Source organism: Bubalus kerabau, chromosome 1 (assembly GCF_029407905.1).
Source record: "Bubalus kerabau isolate K-KA32 ecotype Philippines breed swamp buffalo chromosome 1, PCC_UOA_SB_1v2, whole genome shotgun sequence".
Lineage (NCBI taxonomy): Eukaryota > Metazoa > Chordata > Mammalia > Artiodactyla > Bovidae > Bubalus > Bubalus kerabau.
The window spans coordinates 40,325,150-40,351,645 of record NC_073624.1 but is presented as its reverse complement, the minus strand read 5'-3'; the positions used below and the strand labels follow the sequence as shown (position 1 = coordinate 40,351,645).

The following is a 26,496-nucleotide window of genomic DNA, read 5'->3' as shown; positions in this document are numbered from 1 at the left end:
AGCTGAAACTCCAATGCTTTGGCCACCTCATGCAAAGAGTTGACTTACTGGAAAAGACCCATTTGCTGTCTTGCATACAGGGTTATCGTTACCATCTTTCTAAATTCCATATATATGTGTTAGTATACTGTATTGGTGTTTTTCTTTCTGGTTTACTTCACTCTGTATAATCAGTTCCAGTTTCATCCACCTCATTAGAACTGATTCAAATATATGCTTTTTAATGGCTGAGTAATACTCTATTGTGTTGTTGATGTATGGCAAAACCAATACAATATTGTAAAGTAATCAGCCTCTATTTAAAATAAGTAAATTTAAATTAAAAAAAAGAAAGAAAGAAAAGACCCTGATGCTGGGAGGGATTGGGGCAGAAGAAGGGGACGACAGAGGATGAGATGGCTGGATGGCATCACCAACTCGATGAACATGGGTTTGGGTGAACTCCGGGAGTTGGTGATGGACAGGGAGGCCTGACATGCTGCAATTCATGGGGTCGCAAAGAGTCAGACACGACTGAGCGACTTAAGTGAACTGAACTGAAATGCTGGAAATATCCAAATATTTTTTCCCTAAAAACTTTTCTGAAAGGGGAAAATCCTATAGACTTCATGACTGCTCTTTCATTTACTTTTGAAAAATGAAAACAAAGTACTAAGTACTGCTATTCACGGATTTTTTTCTCTCTTTTTAAGTAGTATCTTATCAGAGATATGATTTCTTTTTTTTATATTCACTAAATCTCTCTACAGTATATGTGATTAACTTCTTAGCATAATGACTAGTTTCCATAATCTAATGAGACTATGATAAAAATAAAAGCTCAAAGAACAATAGCAGTAACAGTAACTGAGTTTTACTAGATACATTTAAAACAAAAGTAGACATCTGTAAGTAATCATTACAGACAGTTGTTAAATGTCAATACACTGAATGTGTCTGAAGCTAATTAATTCTGGGAACTTAGTCATGATTTCTAAGAGTTTTACTATAAATTATCCTTATAGTAGTAGGACTCAGCATCTTATAGTAATTTCTTTATCATCTGAAATTTGGAATACAGAAAGGAATGAATTGGGAAAGGAGTACATCAAGGCTGCATATTGTCACCCTGCTTACTTACTTATGTGCAGAGTACATCATGCAAAATGCCAGGCTGGATGAAGCACAAGATGGAATCAAGATTGCTGGGAGAAATACCAATAACCTCAGATAAGCAGATAGCATATCTACATATGCCTTATGACAGAAAGCAAAGAGGCTTTCATCAAAGCCTCTTGATGAAAGTGAAAGAGGAGAGTGAAAAAGCTGGCATAAAACTCAACATTCAAAAAACTAAGATCATGGCATCCAGTCCCATCACTTCATGGCAAATAGATGGGGAGACAGTGGAAACAGTGAGGGACTGTTTTTCTTGGGCTCCAAAATCACTGAAGATGGTGACTACAGCCATGAAATTAAAAGATGCTTGCTCATTGGAATAAAAGCTGTGACCAATCTAGACAGCATATTAAAAAGCAGAGACATCACTTTGCCAACAAAGGCCTGTCTAGTCAAAGCTATGGTTTTTCCAGTAGTCATGCATGGATGTAAGAGTTGGACTATAAAGAAAGCTTAGCACCAAAGAAATGATGTTTTTGAACTGTGGTGTCAGAGAAGACTCTTAAGAGTCTGTTGGACTGCAAGATCAAACTAGCCCATCCTAAAGGAAATCAGTCCTGAATATTCATTGGAAGGAGTGATGCTGAAGCTGAAGCTCCAGTACTTTGGCCGCCTGATGTGAAGAACTGCCTCACTGGAAGACACCCTGATGCTGGGAAAGATTGAAGGCAGGAGGAGAAGGGGATGACAGAGGATGAGATGGTTGGATGCCATCATCGACTTGATGGACATGAGTCTGAACAAGCTCCAGGAGTTGGGTGATGGACAGGGAAGCCTGGCTACAGTCCATGGGGTCATAGAGTTGGACACAACTGAGCAAATGAACTGAACTGAAGGAATGAAAGCAATTTATAAAGTAAACTGCAAGGTCACTCTTTTAAAACTTTTATTAGCTCCATATTTGACATTCCACTTTGCCAAAATAGTCAATTATTTTCTGTCCATGGTGAGTGTATTAGTCAGGATCCTCAAGATTATTGCAGCTGACCCTTGAACAACAATGGCACTGAACTGCATGGGCCCACTTGTATGCAAATTTTTTTCAAATAAATACATACTGCAATACGACATGATTTATGGTTGGTAGAAGCAATGGATGCAGAATCACAGATACAGCAAGCCAACTAGAAAGTTATACTCAGATATTAGACTACATGAGGTTCAACATCCAACCCCTACCTTGTTCAAATATCAGCTATACAAAAAATAATAACTATATATAACTGTTATGGCAGCCCACTCCAGTATTCTTGCCTGGGAAATCTCATGCACAGAGGAGCCTGGCAGGCTACAGTCCAAGGGGTACCAAAGAGTCAGACATGACTTAGCAAAAACAACAACAAAAAAATGTTATTTGTATATAATAATATATTTTATTTGTAATATTTAGATATTTATTTTTAATTTTTTATTTTATATTGAACTCTAGTTAATATACAATGTGGTGTTAGTTTCAGATGTATGGCAAAATGATTCAGTTACACATATACATCCATACATTATTTGCAGATTCTTTTCCCATATAAGTTATTATAGAAGATTGAGTAGTTTCCTGTGCTATACAGTAGCTCCTTATTATCTATTTTATATTAGTAATGTGCATATGTTAATCCCAAACTTGTAATTTTTCCCTCCTCCTACCGCCTTTCCCCTTTGTTAACCATAAGTTTGTTTTCAACATCTATGAGTCTGTTTCTGTTTTATAAATAAATTCATTTGTATCATATTTTTTAGATTCCACATATAAGTGATTATCATATGATATTTGTCTTTGACTTACTTCACTTAGTATGATAATCTCTAGGCCATCCATGTTGCTGCAAACGACATTATTTCATTCTTCTGTAAGGCTGAGTAATATTTCATTGTGTGTGTGTACCACACCTATATCAATTCCACTATTGATGGGCACTGAGGTTGCTTCCATGTCCTAGCTATTGTAAATAGTGCTGCAATGTACACTGGGGTGCAAGTATCTTTTCAAATTATGGTTTTCTCCAGATACGTGCCCAGGAGTAGGATTGTTAGATCATATGGTAGTTCTATTTTTAGTTTTTTAAGGAATCTCCATACCATTCTCCATAGTGGTTGTACCAATATACATTCCCACCAACAGTGTAGGAGGGTTCTCTTTCTCCACACCCTCTCCAGAATTTACCATTTGTAGACTTCTTGATGATGGCCATTCTGAACCATGTGAGATAATACTTCATTGTAGTTTTGATTTCAACTTCTCAACTAATTAGTGAAATTGAGCATCTTTTCATGTGTTTTTTGGCCACCTGTATGTCTACTTCAGAGAAATGTTTATTCAGATCTTCTGCCCACTTTTAGATTGGGTTGTTTATTTTTTTGATATTAAGCTCCATAAGCTGTTTGTATATTTTGAAGATTAATTCCTTGTTGGTCACATGGTTTACAATAGTTTTTTCGCACGATGTGGGTTGTCTTTTTGTTTATGGTTTGCTTTATTATACAAAAGCTTTTAAGTAAGTTTGTTTATTTTTATTTTCATTACTTTAAGAGGTGAATCCAAAAAGACATTACTGAGATTTATGACAAAGAGTGTTCTGCCTATGTTTTCCTCTAAGAGTTTTATAGTATCCAGTCTTACATTTAGGTCTTTAATCCAATTTGAGTTTACCTTTGTATATGGTGTTAGAGAATGTTCTAATTTCATTCTTTTCCATGCACTTGCATAATTTTGCCAGCACCACTTGTCGAAGAGACTGTCTTTTCTCCATTGTATATTCTTGCCTCCTTTGTCACAGATTAACTGACCACTGGTTAACTGGTACACGGGTTTATTTCTGGACTTTCTGTCCTATTCCACTGATTTATATTTCTGTCTTTATGCCAGTACCATACTATTTGGTTACTGCAGCTTTGTAATTATTATTTTTATAATAATATATAATTTTAATACAATTTTATATTTTATATATACATTTTATACATGTACACACACACACATAAAAGAGACACACAGAGAGAACTAGATTAAGGGGAACTGGCTCATAAGATTACAGAAGCTAAGAAGTCCCAAGATCCACAGGTGACAAGCTGGAAACCCAGGAGAACGGATGGTGCAGTTCCAGTCTGCATCCAAAGTGTCTAAGAGTAAGAGAAGACCAATTTCCCAGTTCAGGCAACTGAGCAGAAGTTTTATCTTACTCAGCTTTTTGTTCTATTGAGCAATCGGCTTTATTCTGTCTAGTAATTCTAATGCTAATCTCACAAACACACTCAGAATAAAGTTTGATCAAATATCTTCAGCAAGCACTTCAGCTGCTCATGGTTCTTTACATGGTGGGGTGATCCAAACCCTCATTCCTGAGAGGTCTGGGCCATTAGAAGACCTCCCTAAATTGGGTTGTTTTAGTTTTCCATTGACTTTAATCACAAGGCAAGATAATACTAAGAGATGCCTTAAAAAATCTCCTGTATTTCAGCCATAGACGTCCTTACCTCCACTGTGGAATATAAGTCTAATATCCCTTTGGTAGTCAGGATCAATCACCCTAACCAACACAATAACTCCTTCTTTGCCTGTTGATTCAGAGGCATGAGAAACCCAAAGTAGCTAGGTGGTAGTCTTAATTTCCAATTCAATGGAATCACTTCAAGTGAAAGCACTCCTCCTTTTGGAACTAGGACCTATAAACTGGCAGAGCATAAAGTCATAGAAACAGAAACCAAAAATGTTGCTAAAGGGTCACTAGGTGTAATAGGGAATAGTGCTGCTCCCATTTCCACCCCTTGATTCCTGGACCTGTGACCCTGGCTATGGGAAAAACAGCAGCATATACTGTATGCTAATTCAAAGTATAGACTACTTCTGGAGAACCTTGTCCCAGTCCTACAGAGTACTGACACCATAATAAGTTAATAATAAGTCTTCTGGCACCATAACTTGGTCTTCAGAAGACCATTCCACCATTTTGTCAAGCCAGTTGCTTCAGGATGGCAGCACAAGGTGTGCTGCGCTGTGCTGTGTGCTGTGCCAAGTCACTTCAGTCGCGTCAGACTCTTTGCGACCCTATGACCACAGCCCACAGGGCTCCTCTGTCCAGGGGATTCTCCAGGCAAGAATACTGGAGTCAGTTGCTGTGCCCTCCTCCAAAGGATCTTCCTGACCCAGGGATCAAACCAGTGTCTCTTATGTCTCCTGCACTGGCAGGCAAGTTCTTTCCCACTAGTACTATCTGGAAAGCCCAGGAAATAAGGTAAGACCAGTGAATTCCATGACCATGGGCCCACCGCTACACTTCTTTTGCTGTGAAGTGAGTTCCTTAACAGAAGAAATGCTGTGTGGAATACCATGTAGTGAATGAAGCATTCTATAATTCTAGAGATGACAGTTTTGCCAGAAGCACTGCATGTAGGGAAGGCAAATCCATATACAAACTAAGCATCTATTCCAGTAAGAACAAATCACTGCCACTTCCATGATGGGAGCAGCTCAGTATAACCAACCTGCCTCCATTTGGCTGGCTAATCACCCACTAAGAATGGTGCTATATCAAGGATTCAGGGTTAGTCTCTGCTGATGACAGATCGGGCCATTCAGCAGTTGCCATAGCCAGGTTGGCCTTGATGAGGGGAAGTCTATGTTGCTATGTCTATATGTAACCTCCACCCCTGCCAGCATGGCCACTTTGTTTATGAGCCCACTAGACAATGACACAGATGACAGGGAAAAGAGGCTGACTGGTATCCAGAGAATGAGAGAGTCATCCTATCCACCTGATTATTAAAATCCTCCTCTGCTGAGATCACTCTTTGGTCAGCATTCACATGAAATTCAAATATCTTCACTTTTTTTCCCCCATTCAAAGAAGTCTATCCAAATTTCCTTGTCACCCAAATTTCCTTGTCACCCAAATTTCCTTGTCACCAACATTCCAATCATGTTTCTCCCAAGATCCTGACCATCCAGCCAAACCACTGGCCAGAGGCCATGAATCAGTGCACATCTGCATGTCTGGTCATTTATCCTTTCAAGCAAAGTGAATAACCAGGTGCAATGCCTGAAGTTCTGCCCACAGGGAGGATTTCCCTTCACTACTATCCTACAGGGATGTCCCAGAAATGGGCTGTACTACTGCAGTCAACCACTTTTCTGGGCTGCCTGTGTATTATGCAAAACCATCTATACACCAGGCTTTAGTCTTCTCTTCTGTGGTCTGATCTTAGCAAACTTTTCACAAGGCCACAGGTGTACTCTGGAAAAAGACACTGTAGCAGAGTAGGGACCAGGACATTTAGGCCACTTCTTCCACTTGTCTGTGCCTTGAAGGCCTGCTCAGGCCTGATCAGATATATACCGCTTTCATTTGATAATGAAGTTCTGCTGTACATGCCCAATTTTCTGGGTTGGCGGGTCAGATAGCACTCATTTTATGATAAGCCGCTAAGGTGACATGGTAACTTGGTGTCCCATGGTTATGCAATCAGTCTCTAAGGCCCAAATGTAGAACAACAGCTATTTCTCAAGAAACACAGTTACCCATAGAGGATGGCAAGGCGTTGGTCCAAAATCCGAAGGGCCTGCTCTGTAATTCCCTGGCAGAAATCTGCCAAAGGTACCAAACAGTATCACTATCTGCCATTTACACTTGAAGGACCACCAGATCTCCTGGATCCCATGGCCCAGGTGACAGAGCAGCTTGCACAGCATCCTGGACCTTTGGCAGAATCTTGGTCTTGTTCTGGGTCCCAATCAAAATTAACAGCGTTTTGAGTCAGGAAACAGGCCAGAGCAAAATACCCCAAATGAGGACTATGTTGTCTCTAACGTCCAGAGAGCCACTGAACGTTGTGCCTCTTTCTTGATTGTAGGAGAGCCCAGATGCAAAAACTTATCCTTGTCTTAACCTTAGATGTGATATCTGAAGATACGTCACACCACTGGACCCCTAGAAATTTCTCTGAGGTAGGAGGTCCCTGAACTTTTATCAGACTTGTTTCTTACACTCTGACACTAAAATGTTTACTAACAAGTCTAATGTAGTTGGTGCTTCTTATTCACGAGGTCCAGTCAACATAATGTCCTCAATTTAATGGACCAGTGTGAATCAGGTGATTCAGAGTCACACAAACTAAATTATGATGTAGGGCTGGAGAGCCGATATACCCCTGAGGTAGGACAGTGAAGGTGTATTGCTGGCCTTGCCAGCTGGCAGCAAACTTTTTCAGTTAGACCTTATTGACAGAGATGGAGACAAAGGTATTTACCAGATCAAGAGCTGTACACAGTCACCTGGGGATGTAGTAAACTGCTCCAGCAATAAAACCATACCTGGTATAGCAACTGCAACTGCAATCACCACACAGCTAAGCTTGTAATAATTCACTCTCATTCTCCAAGATCCATCTGTTTATGCACAGGCCAAACAGATCAGACGAATGGGGAAGTGCTGGGAATCACCGTCCCTGCATGTTTCATGTCCTTGATGATGGCACTAATATCTGCGATTCCTCCAGAAATGAGAAACTGCTTTCGGTTTACTATGTTGTTAGGTGAGGCAATTATACTGTCTTCCATTTAGGCTTTCTCACCATAATCACCTTCATTCCACTGGTCAGGGAACCAATGTGGAGACTGCAACAGCTGCTGAATATATCTATTCCAATTATGCATTCTAGAACTGGACAAAACACCACAGGATGGACTTGGGGACCCACTGAGCCCACTGTGAGACAGACTTGAACTAAAACTTCAGTGATTACTTGATCTCCATAAGCCACTATGCTGACTGATAGACCAAAGGGACAATTTGGGTCTCTTGGAATTAGCATCAGTCCAAAGCCAATATCCAGTAGTCTTTGGAAGGTCTGATTATTTCCTTTTCCCCAATGCACAATCTAGTAAAAGGCTGTAGGTCCCTTTGGGGAGGGCTGGGAGAAAGATTACCAGTATATCCTTTGGCAGTGTACCAGAGTCCTTCTTCAAAGGGACCTTGCCTCGTCTTCACTCAAAGGATTCTAAGTCTGCAAAAATTCAAGTCTTAGAATTGACTGATGGGTCATGACTCTGTTTTTATGATTCAGGCTAGACTTCTGTTCACCTGACCTAGAACTTTTCTGCTTATACAGATCAAGTAAGAATTTAGTAGGCTTCCTGTCTTTTCACTTCTAGGACCACCATAATCAACTAGCCCACACCACTGTTCTGCATGAGTCAAACTATCATAACTGACACTTTGACTCTGCTGTCCAAACCTGGTTCACCTTGCCTTTGACATTTAGATGTCACGACTGGGTCCTGTCACCCTGGAATTCATTTCCTCCCATTTGCATTTAGTTTTCCCGATTCAGTGACTGCATTCCCACTGAATCAATCACAGAACTCTTCAAGGATGCCAGGACTCCCCTCACGATTTATCTCTCATAATATTAGTAAAAGGTATGTCTCTGGACTCCCAGTTGGGGTGAGCACTTCTTAAAAGACAAATCCACTCTAATATGCCTATCTCCCTAAGCCTCTGAATCTCTTCAAAGCCTTTGAATCCCTGAACCAAAATAGGTAGGTCCTGTGTTTGGAAGGAATGATGCTAAAGCTGAAACTCCAGTACTTTGGCCACCTCATGTGAAGAGTTGACTCATTGGAAAAGACTCTGATGCTGGGAGGGATTGGGGCAGGAGGAGAAGGGGACAAGAGGATGAGATGGCTGGATGGCATCACTGACTCAATGGACGTGAGTCTGGGTGAACTCCGGGAGTTGGTGATGGACAGGGAGGCCTGGCGTGCTGCGATTCATGGGGTCGCAAAGAGTTGGACACGACTGAGTGACTGAACTGAACTGAACTGAACTGTGTTTCCAACTCACTCACTGTGTGCCACCTTTTGGTGCATATTTCAGTCAAACAGCCACACTAAATGCAGAAGCTCTGCTTAGTGAGCCCATATACATAAATTCTGTCTGGTTTGGTTTTATGTTCTTCTCATGATTATGCCATACCTCTAGTATCATTCTCACACATGTTCCCTGGATTTCTGTCTGTATAAATTAAAAAGCTCAAGTAGTTCTTTTGGAGTGTAGAACATTTCCCCATAAGTCACACTTTGTACCTCATCTTTAGAAACCTGCTGGGATTTGAGTCTAGTCATAGATCTAGAAGAGTGAAGGGGCAGGTCTTAAGGAGATCAGCACTGCCTTTTTTGGCAACTGCCTCTGGAGTAGCCATTAATGCAAAATTAATCCCCTCACATCTCAGACAGTTGTGGAGAGCTACTCCCACAGGAGTGAGGCAGAGCCCCCAGTGAGGATGAGAAAGCCACCATCACTGAGCATGGGAAGGATGCTTCCACTGGCAAAAATACTCATCAGCATTCAGGGGCTCAATGTATCCAGCTTCATCAGGGTCTTCCCTTGCATTCCTAGTCTAACTTTCAGGACCCCATTACTTTTCAATCAGTGCTCTCCCTATAATGTATCATTTACATTACTCTCACCTACTTGACTGGGAGGTCCTTGAAAATCAAGTGACATTTATTTCTGTATCTTCCACTGCCTAGTACAGAACCCTGAAATTATAGTCAGGGCTCAATAAAGATTTCTGTTGAGTTGAATTTTGCTTCTCACCATAGCTCAGTAGTCCATTATTTCACTTTCATAAACTCAGTTTGACAATCATTAAATCCTTGTTCATGAACCTATCAAAGGCCTTCATCTGCTAGTAGTGTCCTTTAACAGAAAACAGACCTGTTTACCAAAAAAACACATAAAGGACTTGCTTGCTCACATCTTTCTAAGATAATATAAAACTGTCCTAATCACGGATTTTCATTTCTTCCTGAATCAAGGCACCAGTATCTTTGGCAGGATCATTTTTTTCATCTGATTGTTTTTTTTTTTTTTTTTTTTTAGATTAGAAAAGTTTGTTCACTCATTTATTCCTGTAGATTGTAAACTGCCAATATTTAAAAACTATCTGATTAGGTTTCCATGAACAAATCTGAGACATCCCATGTATCACAACCTTTCCTAAATATAGCACAGAGACTTCAATTTCTTGTAAAACAATGGTTCACCAGAAGGAATCATCAAGTGTCCATTTAGTTAAGTTTTGCTTTGCTATATTAAAACAAACCAGAATTTTTCTACTTTTTTCATTTGATTGGGAAGGTGGTTGATAGCGATAAAAATTTTCCTTCCAGGGTTTCTGCATATAAAACTGCATTTATATGCAGATTCTGATAGGGATGCTTTAAAAAATTACCCAATTTAAATTCCTTAATGTGTCTAATTAATTACAAAATTATTTAATTTGAAAGGTTAAGACTTAAATTTTTAATCTAAGTTGAAGTTATTTCTTATATTGCTCAAAATGATGTAATTCCAGAACATGGGCTTATCCATGGTTATGAAAGGCTGTGATTTAAATATATTTACCAAAACAAAAACCACAACAAAAAAATTAACTCCCAAACCATTTACATATGTCTTTTATGTATACATATAAAAAACTTAGAATGGTCCTCAGGCATATATGAGTTAAATGCAAATTCTAAATTCTGATTGAGTAATGACTATGGAGATTTCCTCCAACATTTAGAAAAACTGTTCTCTAATGCTGAGGAAATAATATACCATGGTATCAAATTATTTCCTACTGAAGGAGGCAACTACAGAAAGCTTTTATTTGTTCAAAGTAACCAGTGCTACAGATGGAAAAAAACCCAAAAAACCCAATGTAACTTTCCCAATATTACTTCAAAACAAACAAATCAAACCTGATTTTCATTAGAATGTAGTTATTTCTTCACACTAATAAATCAAAAAACCAAGACCCATGTTTTATATATATATATATAAATATATATAAAAGGCAATGCAAACAATTATTGAGCCTCATCTTCCAGACAAGAATGCCAAGTTAGACTCTCTTCATAAAAAGCAATTACAATTTGAGGACACTTCATATTTGCCTCTTTTGCCAGTACCAAGTCTGCCTCATCGGAATCTTTCCATTTCATGAGGAACATTAATTCTCCACTGCTGTCTGTGGCACCAATTATTCGTTCTTGATCAAGACCTCTGGCAAAACCTCTCGGTTTATCAGCAGCATCTCTTTTCTTCTTTGATTTGCTATCATCAGATTCACTGTCAGACAAAGATTTTCTTTTTGTTCCATCTTTTTCTTTACCAGCTTTTTGAGAATTAAGAAATGCTTCAATTAACTCTGGACAATCTAAATTTTCTTCAGGTTCCCAAGTATTGTCTGCATCTGTAAATCCCTTCCACTTCAGGAAATACTCCACTTTCCCATTCACTATACGGCGGTCCAGCACTTTTTCTACTACAAATTCTTCAGGTTCTGCCTCTTCAACTTTTTTACTCTTTCCATTTTGCTTCTTTCCCATTTTTTGCAATGTAGTTTTATTGGAGGCCATTTTTTATTGCAGACTTGAAGAGCTATTATTCACCGCCTCTGAGCTGCTCCAGGTCCCGGGTCTGTGACGTCTCCCTTTTCATCTGATTTTAACTTGTAATTTATTTTTTTCACTTTCATATATAATAAGTAATTGAGTACCAAATGTATCTTAAAGACTTCTAAAATATATAGACTCTAGCTCATCAAAAACAGAATTAAATATGCATGTGGAAACAAAAATGTCTGAAACACACAAGCCTCTATAATTGGGTATATTCCTGACAAATCTGACACCTTCTGAGCAATGTTTGAACAACTTTTCCTCTGTACCATTATGAAGATTAACTGAGCCATTAGCTAAAAATCCAAAGTTTTCTCACAAGGCAATCTAGGCAATCCCAATGGTTCTTTTTTTATATGCAATAGTGTCAAGATCCTACAGAAACATCAACTGACACTCTCTCTCTACTGAGTAAATATATAACCAAATCCAAAAAATGCTAGCTATTGGGTGATGGCACTGACAACAGTAAGTTTTATTCACTTAAGTTCCATTCATTGTAAGTATTTCTACACTTTAACCCCATGTTCTTATCAACTGTTTGAAAGCAACAATCATCCAAATCTCTTCTAAAATAGTGAAAATAACATTCTCAATTATGACTCTCAGGTAGTACAAGATGACAAGATGCTAAGTCAGTGAGTTAAATGCTAGGGAAAAAATAATAAGTTCAGTTACCTTTAATTACCAAGGCATTAAAACTCCACAAGTACAAGTCTAGAGATTTTTCACCAAATTGAAAAAACAAAAAAAAAACAAAAAAAAAACTGAGCTTCTACTTACCTTTCTTTACTAGAAAATCCCATTAACCAAGTACTACATTCAGGCATAGCATACTATAAGCATTTAATAATGTTTTCTTTTTATAATCATTTTAATAATTCTATTAATTTTTAAGCATAATTCACAAGCCCTAACTAAATATTTCCTCTATTTAAATTGACCCAAAAATATAAGACAGAATGGCATAATTCCAAGTGGCCACACAAGACAAATAACACAGAGTTTACATAAAGAGTTCACCAAGACAGAAAAATAGCAAGAAAAATAGTAACAATAAAAATATTAAAAACCTGGAGAGGAGAGAAAAAAATTTGATATCCCGAGTTGCCACATTACATATATATATAAAGTATATATATGTGTGTATATATATATATATTTATATGTATATATAAATATGTATATATAAATAAATATGTATAAATATATGTGTATATATATATATTTAAAGTATATATACACAACAAACATATATTTATAAATGTCTAGTTTCAACAAAAATTGATACATGCCAAGAAACAAAGTCTCACAAAATAAAGAATATTAATGAAAAGACAGGAGTTATAAAAATAAAACATAAAATATGGAGTTTATTTACAGGTCAGCAATGGAGAAACAGACATAGAGAACAGACTTATGGACATGGGGAGAGGGCAGTATGGAAAGAGTAACATGGAAACTTACATTACCATATGTAAAATAGACTGCCAAGGGGAATTTGCTGGATGGCTCAGGAAACTCAAACAGCGGCTCTGTATCAATCTAGAGGGGTGGGATGGGGTAGGAGATGGGAGGGAGGTTCAAAAGGGAGGGGATATATGTATATCTATGACTGAATCATATTGAGGTTTGACAGAAAACAACAAAATTCTGTAAAGCAATTATCCTCCAATAAAAAAATAAATTTAAAAAAAATCTATAGAGTTGAAAGTACATTGACTGATATTTTAAAACATCCACTAGAAGACCTCAACACCAAATTTATGAAATGATAGAAGGAAGAATCAGTGAATGTGAAGATAGGTCAATTGAGATTAACCAGTCTGAGCAAAAGGAAAAAGGATAAAAAAGAAATTAACAAAGTATCAAAGACCTGTGGATAACCACCAAGAAAACTAACATATGCATAAGCATAATCAGAGTTCCAGAAAACAAGGAGAGAGAGAAAGGGGCAGAAAAACTACTTAAGGAAATAATGCTAGAAAATTTCACAAATTTGATGAAAAACATTAACCTACACATCCAAGAAGTTCAACAAATTGCAAGTAGGATAAAATTAAAAGAGACCCACACTTTAAGGTGTCATAATCAAACTTCCAAATGCCAAAGACAAAGAGAGAATCTTGTAATCAGCAAAACAGAAGCAACTCATCAGGTACAAGCAATCAGTGATAAGATTTTTTACCTGACTTTTCATAAACAACCATGGAGGCAGAAGGCAATGGGATGGCCCAAAGCGCTGAAAGAGAGACTTTCAACCAAGAATTCTATACCCAGCAAAACTAATACTAAAAAAAAAAAAAAAAAAGAAGGAGAAATTAAGACTTACTCAAAGCAAAAACAAAGAGAATTTATCACCAGGAAGTCTTATCTATGAGGAATTCTAAAAGGAGTAATCAGGCTGAAATGAAAGAACCACACAAAGCGACTGAATTCTCACAAAGAAATAAAGAGCACCAGTAAAGATAACTACACAGGCAAATATAAAAGACACAGGTAAATATAAAAATTGTCTTTTATATTTATCTATGTAACTATAGATATATTTTGGGCTTCCCTGATGGCTCAGACAGTGAAGAATCTGCCTGCAATGCGGAAGACCTGGGTTCGATCCCTGGGTTGGGAAGATCCCCTGGAGAAGAGAATGGCTACCCACTCCAGTATTCTGGCCTAGAGAATTCCAAGGGCAGAGGAGCCTGGCAGGCTACAGTCCATGGGGTCACAAGGAGTCACAGAGACACCTGAGTGACTTTCACAAAAGGTATATTTGTAATTCTTTTTTCACCTATACAATTTACAAGACAACTGCCCAAAAAAGACTGCAAATCTATGTTGATGGGAATCAACATAGAAAGATGTAATTTATGCAATAGCTGCACAACAAAGGAGAAGAAATGGAACTACATAGGGGCAAACTTTTTATAAATGTGAGATTGTTGGTGCTGATTCAAAATAGACACCAGACTGTTATAAAGTCATTAGTTGTAATCCTCAGGGCAATCACTAAAAAAGTAACTTAAACATAGTGAAAGAAACAATAAAAGAATTAAAATGGAACACTAGAAAATATCTATTTAATACAACACAAAGCAGTAATGGGATTAAGGAACAGCAACAACAAAAACACTTAAAAATATACAGAAAACAAATACTAGGTTGATGCAAATGTAACTGCAGTTTTTGCTTGTAGAAATTTGCCATTTGATATTGGAATACATTCTTAAATAAATGTGGTTATGTTAAACATCATTTTAATGTGCATTTATTTTTTTTCTACTGACTTATTACTTGCTGTTTATTTTATATTTACTTTAGACTAGGGAACTGATGTTAGACAAAAAGTAAATTCAAGCAATTTTCTTATCTGAGTTCAAAATGGGAGGTAAAACAGCAGAGACAACAAAACAGCAACAACACATTTGGCCCAGGAACTTCTAACAAACATACAGTGCAGTGTTGGTTCAAGAAGTTTTGCAAAGGAGATGACAGCCTTGAAGATGAAGAGTATAGTGGTCAGCCACTGGAAGTTGACAATGACCAATTTAGAAACATCATTGAAGCTAATTCTCTTACAACTACAGAAGTTGCCCAAGAACACAACGTCAGCCACGGAGTTGAGTTCTTTGGAATTTGAAGCAAAGCTGAAAGCTGAAAAGGCTCGGTAAATGGGTGCCTTGTGAACTGACTGCAAATCAAAAAAATCGTCGTTCTGAAGAGTCTTCTTCTCTTATTCCACACAACACCAATTAACCATTCCTCAATTGGACTGTGGCATGCAAAGAAAAGTGGATTTTATACGACAACCAGCAACAACTAGCTCAGTGGCTGGACTGAGAAGAAGCTCCAAAGCACTTCCCAAAGCCAAACTTGCACCAAAAAAAAATTGGGGATTTGATGGAAAAAAAAAAAAGCAGTTACTTTGCCAACAAAGGTCCGTCTAGTCAAGGCTATGGTTCCATAGTTCATCAGGCACTCTATCAGATCTAGTTCCTTAAATCTATTTCTCACTTCCACTGTATAGTCATAAGGGATTTGACTTAGGTCATACCTGAATGGTCTAGTGGGTTTCTCCACTTTCTTCAATTTCAGTCTGAATTTGGCAATAAGGAGTTCATGATCTGAGCCACAGTCAGCTCCCGGTTTTGTTTTTGCTGACTGTATGGACAGAGGTTTGTGACATTGTACAGGAGACAGGAATCAAGACTATCCCCAAGAAAAAGAAATGCAAAAAAGCAATGGCTGTCTGAGGAGGCCTTACAAATACAAATATTGGTATTGTAGTCTACAAATAAAAGCAGTATTAAAAAAAAACACTTGTGATCAATCCAACTCTACCACTCACTGTTGATACAACCTTGAATAACATTGTTCACTTGTCTGAGACTCAGTTTTCTCATCTATTAAATGGGGAAAATACTACTTAGCTACAACAAAAGAGTCTGATTGGAATTCAATAAAACAACATGCATAAAGGGTTTCTGCATGATATTGAACACAAAGATTTCTACAATCCTTATAAAAAGAACTTGAGCATTTTACATTACACAAAATGCATCAGGAATTTTATCTAGATCACTGGCAGAAAAATAATAATGTGGAAGAAAAAGTCATTTACTTATTGCACAGGCTAAACCTATAAAATAAATGATATAAACTAGATAAATCTAATAAACCGAGTTTCTGAAATCCTAGGAGTCTATCTTGCAACACTGCTCCAAAGAAATCAACAATATTAACTGCCACCTTTCGCTCCAAAATTTGTTGCAAATAAAGGCCCAGGAAGATAAATTCTAGGAATATTAAATTAAACAAGGCAGCAATGTATATTAAGAATTTGGAAAAAGTTCATGCATTTTGAGTAATAATCACTTTTAAAAAAATCAACTAAAAGAATTTTATCAGAATTATGCACATAGACTTAATATTAATTCTAATGGGGAAAACAACCATCCGAATGACAAATCAAGAACATACAAGTCAAATTTTCAAGAAATTCATGATGCAGTAAGCAATGAGTGTAATGTTTAGTGAAAAGGAAAAAATGACAATATTTACAACTTTGTTTTTTAAATGTTTTCAAAATAAAAACAAACAAAAATGCCAGAATTTTTATGCAGGAATAATAATGCAGGAATTATTTCATACTAATAGAAATGGATTAATTCTTTTCTTTACTGGTTTATTTTTCAACTTTCCATTCTAATCAACTACAATTTCCACAATCAAAAAAATACAAAATTCATTTATGATTTTTTAAAAATTTTCACTAGAAGTTAAAAAAAATTTCCTCAATTTGATGAGAATTGTATTTACAAAAAACAAATAGCTAACTACTTCGTGGTAAAAGATAACATACTCTCCCCACTAAGATGAGAATTAAGGCAAGGATGTCAGCTCTTACTTGTTCTGTTTAACCTCATCATGAAGGTCCTAGCCAGTATAATGAGAAAATAAAATAAAATAAATAAAAGGCAAATAGGAAAATATGAACTAACTAAAACCGTCTCTACTGGCAGACAAGATTGTTTACATAGAAAATTCCGAAGAGTCTAAAAAACCTACTAGTGTAAGTGAATTTATTAACAAGATTGAGAATTCAGGGTCAAAATAAAGTATCAATTTATTTATATAAATAATTGTAAATTGAAACTTTTAAAAAGAATACCATTTACAACAGCACCAAATAACATAAAACATACACTTTTTAAACGTGTGTTAAAGTTTTATGCTAAAAGCTTAAAATATTAATGAGGAAAATCAAGGCTTTATTAATGGATTAGAAACCATTCAGATGTCAATTCTCTTCAAGCAAAATTATAACTTCAATGCGTCCAGAATCAAAATTCCAGGATGCTTTTCTATAGAAATAGGCTGATTCTACAAACATATATGGAAAGAAAGAGCTAGGATAACTAAAACAATTAAAAAGAAAAAAAAAAAAATGGAAGACTCAGACTTCCTAATTTCAAAACAAAACTACGAAGTTACATTAATGAAGACAGTGTCGTTTTGGCCAAAAGAAAGACACATGGAATGACAGAACCGAACTGAGAGTCCAGGAATGTATCTACACATAGAGTCAATTGATTTCTGACAAAGATGCTAAGAAATTTTACTGAAGAAAGGATAGTAAGGATAGTCTCTTCAACAAGTGTTACTGGACAAATTAGGTGTCCATATACCAAAAAAAAGAAAGAGAGAAAAAGAACTTTGACACATATCTTGTACAACAAACAGAAATGAATAAAAGGCTGATCAAAACAGATCACAGAACTAAAGGTAAAATCTAAAACTATAAAAGTTCTAACAGAAAACACAGAAAAAAAAATCATTGTATCTCTGGGTTAGTCAAAATTTTCTAGATAGGTCGCAAAAGCACAAATTACAAAAGAAAAAAAAATGATAATGTGGACTTCTTCAAAATGTACAACTTCAACTCTTTGAAAGATACAATTAAGAAAATAAAAAGACAAACCACAGACTGAAAGAAAATATCTGCCAAACTATACATGATAAAGCAATTGTATCCAGACTTCTTACAACTCAGTAATAAAACAGACCAAAGATTTTAACAGATACTTCACAAAAGAAAACACACAAGATAGCAAATGACAGCAAATGAGCACATGAAAAGATGCTCAAAGTACTGCTGTGGTTAGTCACTCAGTCATTTCCAACTGTTTGTGACCCCATGGACTGTAGCCCACCAGGCTCCTCTGTCCATGGGGATTCTCCAGGCAAGCATATTGGAGTGGGTTATCATGACTTCCCAACTCAGAGATCAAACCCAGGTCTCCCATGTTGTAGGCAGATTCTTTACCATCTGAGCCACCAGGGAAGCTCAACATATCAGCTGATAGGAAAATTCAAACTAAAACATCATTGAGATAGCCCTAAATATCTATCAGAATAGCTGAAATTAAAAGCAAAATGACAAATGCTGACCAGCATGTGGAGAAAATGGAACCATCAAACAATGCTGGTAATTTCTTATCTTTGGTAATGTTATAAAGTTAAGTGAACATCTGCCACATGATCAGAGATTCATACTCCTAGAAATTTAACCAAAAGTTATGAAACCATTTATCTACACAAAGACCCACAGAAGAATGTACAAAGAAATGTACATGAACGTTTATAGCACCTTCATTCCTAAATGAGAAACAACCTAAATGTCCATTAACTGGTGAATAAATAAAACTGTGATATAGCCATAAAATGAAATAGGCAGTCAGATCAGTCACTCAGTCATGTCTAACACTTTGCAATCCTAAGGACTACAACATGCCAGGCTTCCGTGTCCATCACCAACTCCCAGAGCTTGCTCAAGCTTATGTCCATAAAGTAGGTGATGCCACCCAACCATCTCATCCTCTGTCATCTCCTTCTCCTCCTGCCTTCAATCTTTCCCAGCATCAGGGTTTTTTCAAATGAGTCAGTTCTTCACTTCAGTGGCCAAAGTACTGGAGTTTCAAGTTCAGCATCAGTCCTTCCAATGAATACTCAGGCCAGATTTCCTTTAGGATTGACTGGAACTCCTTGCTGTCCAAGGGATTCTCAAGAGTCTTCTCCAACACCACAGTTCAAAAGCATCAATTCTTTAGTGCTCAGCTTTCTTTATAGTCCAACTCTCACATCCACACATGACTATTGGAAAGACCACAGATTTGACTAGACAGACCTTTGTCAGCAAAGTAATGTCTCTGTTTTTTAATATGCTGTCTAGGTCATAGCTTTTCTTCCAAGGAGTGTCTTTTAAATCCATGGCTGCATTCACCATCTGCAGTGATTTTGGAGCTCAGGAAAATAAAGTCTGTCACTGTTTCCATTGTTTCCCCATCTATGTGCCATGAAGTGATGGGACCAGATGCCACAAACTTCGTTTTTTGAATGTTGAGTTTTAAACCAGCTTTTTCATTCTCCTCTTTCACTTTCTTCAAGAGGCTCTTCAGTTCTCCTTCACTTTCTGCCAAAATAGGGGTATCATCTGCATATCTGAGGTTATTGATATTTCTCCCAGCAATCTTGATTCCAGCTTGTGTTTCATCCAGCCCAGCGTTTCTCATGATATACTCTGCATATAAGTTAAATAAGCAGGGTGACAATATACAGCCTTGAAGTACTCCCTTCCTGATTTGGAACCAGTCCATTGTTCCATGTCTGGTTCTAACTGTTGCTTCTTGACCTGCATACAGATTTCTCAGGAGGTAGGTCAGGTGGTCTGATACTCCCATCTCCTGAAAAATTTTCCACAGTTTGTTGTGATCCACATAGTCAAAGGCCTGGGCATAATCAATAAAGCACAAGTATATGTTTTTCTGAAACTCTCTTGCTTTTTTGATGATTCAACGGATGTTGGCAATTAGATCTCTGGTTCCTCTGCCTTTTCTAAAACCAGCTTGAACATCTGGAAGTTCACGGTTCACATACTGTTGAAGCCTGGCTTGGAGAATTTTGAGCATTACTTTACTAGCGTGTGAGATAAGTGCAATTGTGCAGTAGTTTGAATATTCTTTGGCATTGCCTTTCTTGGGATGGGAATGAAAACTGACCTTTTCCAGTCCTGTGGCCACTGCTGACCAAACTTGCTGGCATATTGAGTGCAGCACTTTCACAGCTTTTAGGATTTCACACTTTGAAATCTTTTAGGATTTGAAATAGCTCAACTGGAATTCCATCACCTCCACTAGCTTTGTTTGTAGGGATGCTTCCTAAGGCCCACTTGACTTCGCATCCCAGGATGTCTGGCTCTAAATGAGTGATCACACATTGTGGTTATCTGGGTCATGAAGATCTTTTTTGTACAGTTCTTCTTTGTATTCTTGCCACCACTTCTTTATATCTTCTGCTTCTATTAGTTCCATACCATTTTTGTCCTTTATTGTGCCCATCTTTGCATGAACTGTTCCCTTGGTATCAATAATTTTCTTGAGGAGATCTCTAGTCTTTCCTGTTCTACCATTCAATATCACAATAATCCAAGTTTATGCCCCAACTAGTTATGCTGAAGAAGCTGAAGTTAAACAGTTCTATGAAGACCTATAAGACCTTCTAGCACTAACAGCCAAACCAGATATCCCTTTCATCATAGGGGACTGGAAAGCAAAAGCAGGAAGTCAAGAGATATCTGGAATAACAGGCAAATGAAGCAAGCCAAAGGCTAACAGAGTTTTGCCAAGAGAATGCACTGGTCATAGGAAACACCCTCTTCCAACAACACAAAAGAAGACTCTACACATGGACATCACCAGATGGTCAATACCAAAATCAGACTGATTATATTTTTTGCAGCCAAAGATAGAGAAGCTCTATACAGTCAGCAAAAACAAGACCGGGAGCTGACTGTGGCTCAGATCATGAGCTTCTTATTGCCAAATTCAGACTTAAATTGAAGAAAGTAGGGAAAGCCACTAGACCATTCAGGTTTGACTTAATCAAATCCCTTATGATCATATAGTGGAAGTGACAAATAGATTCAAGGGATTAGATCTGATAGCCACAGTGCCCAAAGAACTATGGTCGAAGGTTCGTGACATTGTGCAGCGGCAGTGATCAAAACCATCCCCAAGAAAAACAAATGCAAAAAGGCAAAATGGTTGTCTGAGGAGGCCTTACAAATAGCTGAGAAAAGAAGAGAAGCTAAAAGCAAAGGAGAAAAGGAAAGATATACCCATTTGAATGCAGAGTTCCAAAGAATAGCAAGGAGAGATAAGAAAGCCTTCCTCAGTGATTAATGCAAAAAATGAAATAGTACTTGGCAATAAAGCAAAAAAGGACAAAGCAATGATACATGCACCAAAATGGGTGAATCACAAAAGCATTAAGTGAAAGAAACCAGAAAAAAATTCTATTTGTTGTAGGAGTCCGTTTATATGACATTCCAGAAAAGACAAAGCTATATGGATAGGGAACAGATCAGTGGTTGCCTGATCAACCACTGAGGGGAGGAAACCAACTACAAAGTCGCATGAGGGAACTTTTTGGAATGATTGAAATGTTCTGTGTCTGGATTGTGGTGGCAGTTATACGAATATTGTGCATGTGTCAGTTTAAAGAACAAGATACTAGAGACTGTTTTTACTTATAAACTATACCTCAATAAGCCCACATTTTAAAAGACACAAGACATGCTCTTTTGAAAAATATGTTGTTGTTATTTAATTGTTCAGTCATGTCTGACTCTCTGCAACACCGTGGACTGTAGCCAACTGGACTCCTCTGTCCAAGGAATTTTTTAGGCAAGAATACAGGGATGGGATGCCACTTACTTCTCCAGGGAATATTCCCCACCCAGGGATCAAGTCCCAGTCTCCTGCATTAGCAGGTGGGTTCTTTACCACTGAGCTACCAGGGAAGCTTTGAAAAATATGTTTCAAATTAAATGACAACCCACCTAAATGGGTATTGGGGTGGAGGAGAAACAGTGGGGGAAACAAAAATTTTTTAGAAATATTACAAATCAAAATACTGATTTATCATTAGTAAGAAGAAACACACTGATATAAAAAGTTTCTCCAGTATGTCCTTTTTATTGTTCTCATTGTTTAGACAGAAAATAACAAAATTTGATGAGTTTCAAGAAAGACCAAAAGTCACAAGTAACAGATTGATAAAGAAGGCACAGTGATTACAAGCTAAAATTTGGAAACACTCACCTAAACATGCCCTTTCCAAGTTACTAATAAAAATGACCTCAGCCAACCGAATGCACTTCCACCCCAATTTCTGCTATGAAGAACAAGACAATAAACATAGTTTTCTTTATTTATAACAGTCCTATATACTTCACAACCATATATCTAAGCTAGGAATACAAGATAAAATTCCTCTAACTAGGCAAATTCCTATTTGTCCATTTAAGCTTCAGACTAGCTACTTGGTAACCATCTACCTTCTTTTTTTCCCCCTACTGCCACCCCAAAAAAAAAAAAAAATGCTGTCTCTCTATGATGACTTTCTGCAGTTTCTGTTTGTCTGATATCAAGATGATTAAAATAAAATAGGAGTTTTGAGCTGATCACTCCAATAAGAAGATACATTTTTCCATTTAAGAAAAGTTAGGTAAAGTGTAACTTTCACCACTTTGTTTTATGTTTATTCCATTTGGCGTGTACTGTTGCTGGGAAACCAATTAATAATAATATTTCCCAACTCACAGAACAACTTCCTAGCCAGCCTGCAGTATACCAAACTTCGTAACCAGGGCAATTCTCTACCACACAATTTACCCAGTCGCCAGCACCATACAGGTGCACTCTATCTGGCGTCCTCCAGCTCCATCAACCTTACAGGTACAGTAGCGCTAATCCCCTCAATGGAACAGAAACTGCAGCAGAAAGCAAATGAGATAAAGGATACAGGTCTCCGATGGCAGAGAACAACGTAAATTTATTGCCAGTCCCTGTCATCCCACCCAGCTAAATATTCTGGGAATTCGGTCTTAAATTGTAGGGTGAAATGTTAGCCCATCCCCCCATTACAAGATGAAGTCAGGCCACCCCCAATCACCAGCACGAATGCAACATTCAAAATGCCATCCAAAAGCCTTCGTCCAACTACCGCCCAGATAAATATTTAACGAGTAAGGTGGGCATCAGTTCCTGTACAGTTCAGAAGGGGAGATAAGGAGAAAGAGAGTCCTAATTCCTAAGGCGCCTCTGAATCACCTACAGCTGTGGTCAGAACTTGACCCTCCAGGTAATCAGGCTGTGCCCCAACTCTTATCAGGGAAGCAAGTGAGAGTAGCAGCAGCAACATCACCCTACCAAATTAAAAAAAAAAAAAAAAAAAAAAACCCACTCAGAGCTGCTTTTAATAGAGTTCCCACTCCTTCAAGTGAAGCCAAACATAGGTTTTACGTCCAAAGCTTTGCTCCGCAGTATGCAACAAGGGCAGATGGAAGAATCATCTTTATTGCAGGAGAGGGGGCGCACTTAAGGGGATGAAAGATGCCTCACCACTTGGAAAGTTACCAGCCACTGCCTTCACTCTGAAATGCTACTTTTATTGCAGTCTGTGGCCCTAAGTAAAGACAAGGAAATGTTGACTGTCTGACGGACCCTGTTGTACTTAAGTCAAAGGGAAAACTTAAACAAGGCGCGATCGGTGAAAACTCGGCAAGGATCAAAGTCACCGTTCATGGGAGCTTTGGTGACACAGTAATCACGTGTACTTGTGCGTAGACTTCCGAAAACATTAGGTTCTGGAACATGCAGGGGCAGAAATTTGCCGGCGAGAGAAAGCACGGGTAGACACCGCCCGCTGGGGAGCTAGGCTCAGTTCCCGCCCGCGGCGGGTCACGCCCCGTGACTCCCCGGCCCGAGACCTCCCTGGACCGGGGTCGTACCCGCCGGTGGCAGAAGCCCGTCCGCGCTCCCCGCCCGTGCCCAGGCCGCCTCAGGGCGCGCCGCCGGCCTCGTGCGGCCCGGGCCCCAGACCCAGGCCCAGAAGGCGAGCGTCCGTTTACCTGCGCCCCGGCTCTCGCCGCTGCGGCCTGCCGTCACTGCCACCACAACTGCGCTGCTCCCCCACAGCGCCAGGTGAGCCACCCCCAGCACACAGCCACACGCGCGCCCCCGGGCGCGACCCAGACCTAGGCGAATGGGGCCCAGGAACAGGCGTTGGGACAGCGCACTCACCACCCGGCTTCCAGAGCCTCTGCCCCCGGAAGTTGATTTCCGCCAAGGCCCGCCCAACACCGCGTCTGTCACTCAACGCCCACAGGCGCGTCACGTATGCCCAGGCCAAGCGCAAGCCCCAGGCCCAATCTTCCGAGACCCGCCACTCTGGGCTCCTGTGGTCTTCAGAGCGCTTCCCTGTGAAACAGGTTGACTCGGGCGCTACCTCCTGTTGGTTACAGCTTCTTGTTCACTTGAATGACAGACTCTGTTTCTGTGCCTAACCCATTCAAGTCAAACCATCCCCATAATGGCACTCCTGTCTAGGACTTGGTAGGACTGGTCCCGAGAAGAACGGGCCCTGATTTCTTAACCACTTCCAAACAGAGTACCCTAAATACTGGAACTGAGTTAAGTGCTCAAGAAAAGAGTGGACTAGACAACGTCTCCTCTTGACCATCAGAACTCTCACAGCACCAGGTTGCAGTCAAGTTCAGAGCCTCTCGAGACCACTGCTGCATGACTCCAGCCAAAGATCTTTGCTCTAGAGTTACGTTTGTTCTTGGCTTTATCTCCACATCACAGAGATCTGTACATGCCATCTCTGTTCAAAGGAAAATCTGTTTTCAGCTGCCAAGTTACTCCCTGTTTACCAAACCTTCAAATAGTTTCTCTTAAAGACAAGCTGCTAAGTCACTTCAGTCGTGTCCAACTCTGTGCGACCCCATAGACGGCAACCCACCAGGCTCCCCCGTCCCTGGGATTCTCCAGGCAAGAACACTGGAGTGGGTTGCCATTTCCTTCTCCAGTGCATGAAAGTGAAAAGCGAAAGTGGAGTCGCTCAATCGTGTTCGACTCTTCGCGACCCATGGACTGCAGCCTACCAGGCTCCTCCATCCATGGGATTTTCCAGGCAAAAGTATTGGAGTGGGGTGCCATTGCCTTCTCCACCTAAAGAAAAGAGAGAATGATAAAATGACCATTTTATTTGAAAACAAGCATGGTTATATAAAGTTGTTTTGTTGCTATTGTTCCTTTTCAGATCTAACCTAGGTCTCCCATATTGCCAACAGATTCTTTACCGTCTGAGCTGCTAGAGAAGACACCCATAGTTATATAGATTTTTTTTTAATAAAGATTCTTCCAATTTTGACATAATAGGGATTTGTTGTTGTTTAGTCACTGAGTCATGTTTGACTCTTTGCAACCCCATGGATTATAGCCCACCAGGTATCTCTGTCCATGGGTTTTCCCAGGCAAGATAACTGGAGTGGGTTTCCATTACTTTCTCCAGTGGATCTGCCCCACCCAGAGATCAAACCTGTGACTCTTGCATTGGCAGGTGAATTCTTGACCACCGAGCCACAGGGAAAGCCAAGAGGTATTTGGGAACATTTACCAATTTGTTAATGTAACTACTGAGCCAAGTTGGGACAATCCAAAAAGAGCATAAGATACACTCAAGATTTTACCTTCAAGGAGTCAACAGCCAAATAAGAAAGACAAGTAGCCTGGGAATTTAATCATTAGTGTCTGGAATATTGATGATCATTGTATAACAAGCATTCTTTAACATTTTGAACTTTAACATTTTGGACATTATTTTTCTCATCTTTCCATTGAACAAAAGAGGATCAAGCCTGTAAGCATCTCTGCTCTGTATTGGAGGTGGAAAATGTCAGCAAAGAATCCTAACAATAAGTTTTCCAGTAATTGCAGGCTCAAGGGATTAACAAACAGTTTCAATATTGAGCATGAATGTCACCTCTTATGTACCCTTTTTTTCCTGTCCACCATCTTAGGTGTGTGCAAAACCAACATTTGTATTATAAGAAATAGGATACTTTCCTACACATTATTTGTTTACCTGTGTGCTGGACCACCAAGTCAAGGACCACTTCTCATTTGCACATCTTTTAGTCTACTTCTCCTTTATCTTTATATTCTGCAATCTAGCACAGTGTCTAGTGATTAGAAGAAAGAATTTAATAAATGTTTCTTAAGCTGAATATATACAATTATCTTTGTATTGTTTTGTGCCTCAAATTTCTTTCTGCTACAAACGTCAAATAAGTTTCTGAGAGTTTTCATTGATATAACACGCTCCTTTTGTCTCACCTAATCCAATATTCAATATTGAGCCGATTTATAATAATAATAGAAACTAATATTTATTGAACACTCGCTTTGTTCCCGGCTAAATATTTTCATCTGTTATATAATTTGTCATCACACTAATCCTCTGAAATAATTATACTGATATATTCACTTTTTAGA

At 38.6% G+C, this 26,496-nt stretch overlaps 2 protein-coding genes across 3 annotated transcripts in view; both read right to left on the bottom strand.

The window, feature by feature from the left end:
* CCDC91 (coiled-coil domain containing 91) overlaps nucleotides 1-24,206 on the bottom strand; it is a 400,614-nt gene extending 376,408 nt beyond the window's left edge. For both annotated transcript variants that reach the window (XM_055572830.1, XM_055572840.1), the window contains exon 1: nucleotides 24,069-24,206. The gene's annotated coding sequence lies outside the window, so the exon portion shown is untranslated. The remainder of the gene's footprint in view (nucleotides 1-24,068) is intronic.
* Nucleotides 10,229-11,661, bottom strand: LOC129646516 (chromobox protein homolog 3-like). The gene has a single exon (XM_055572865.1). The coding sequence runs from the start codon at nucleotides 11,555-11,557 to the stop codon at nucleotides 11,006-11,008; it is 552 nt and encodes a 183-aa protein (XP_055428840.1). The 5' UTR covers nucleotides 11,558-11,661; the 3' UTR covers nucleotides 10,229-11,005.
* Nucleotides 24,207-26,496: the final 2,290 nt, after the last annotated feature.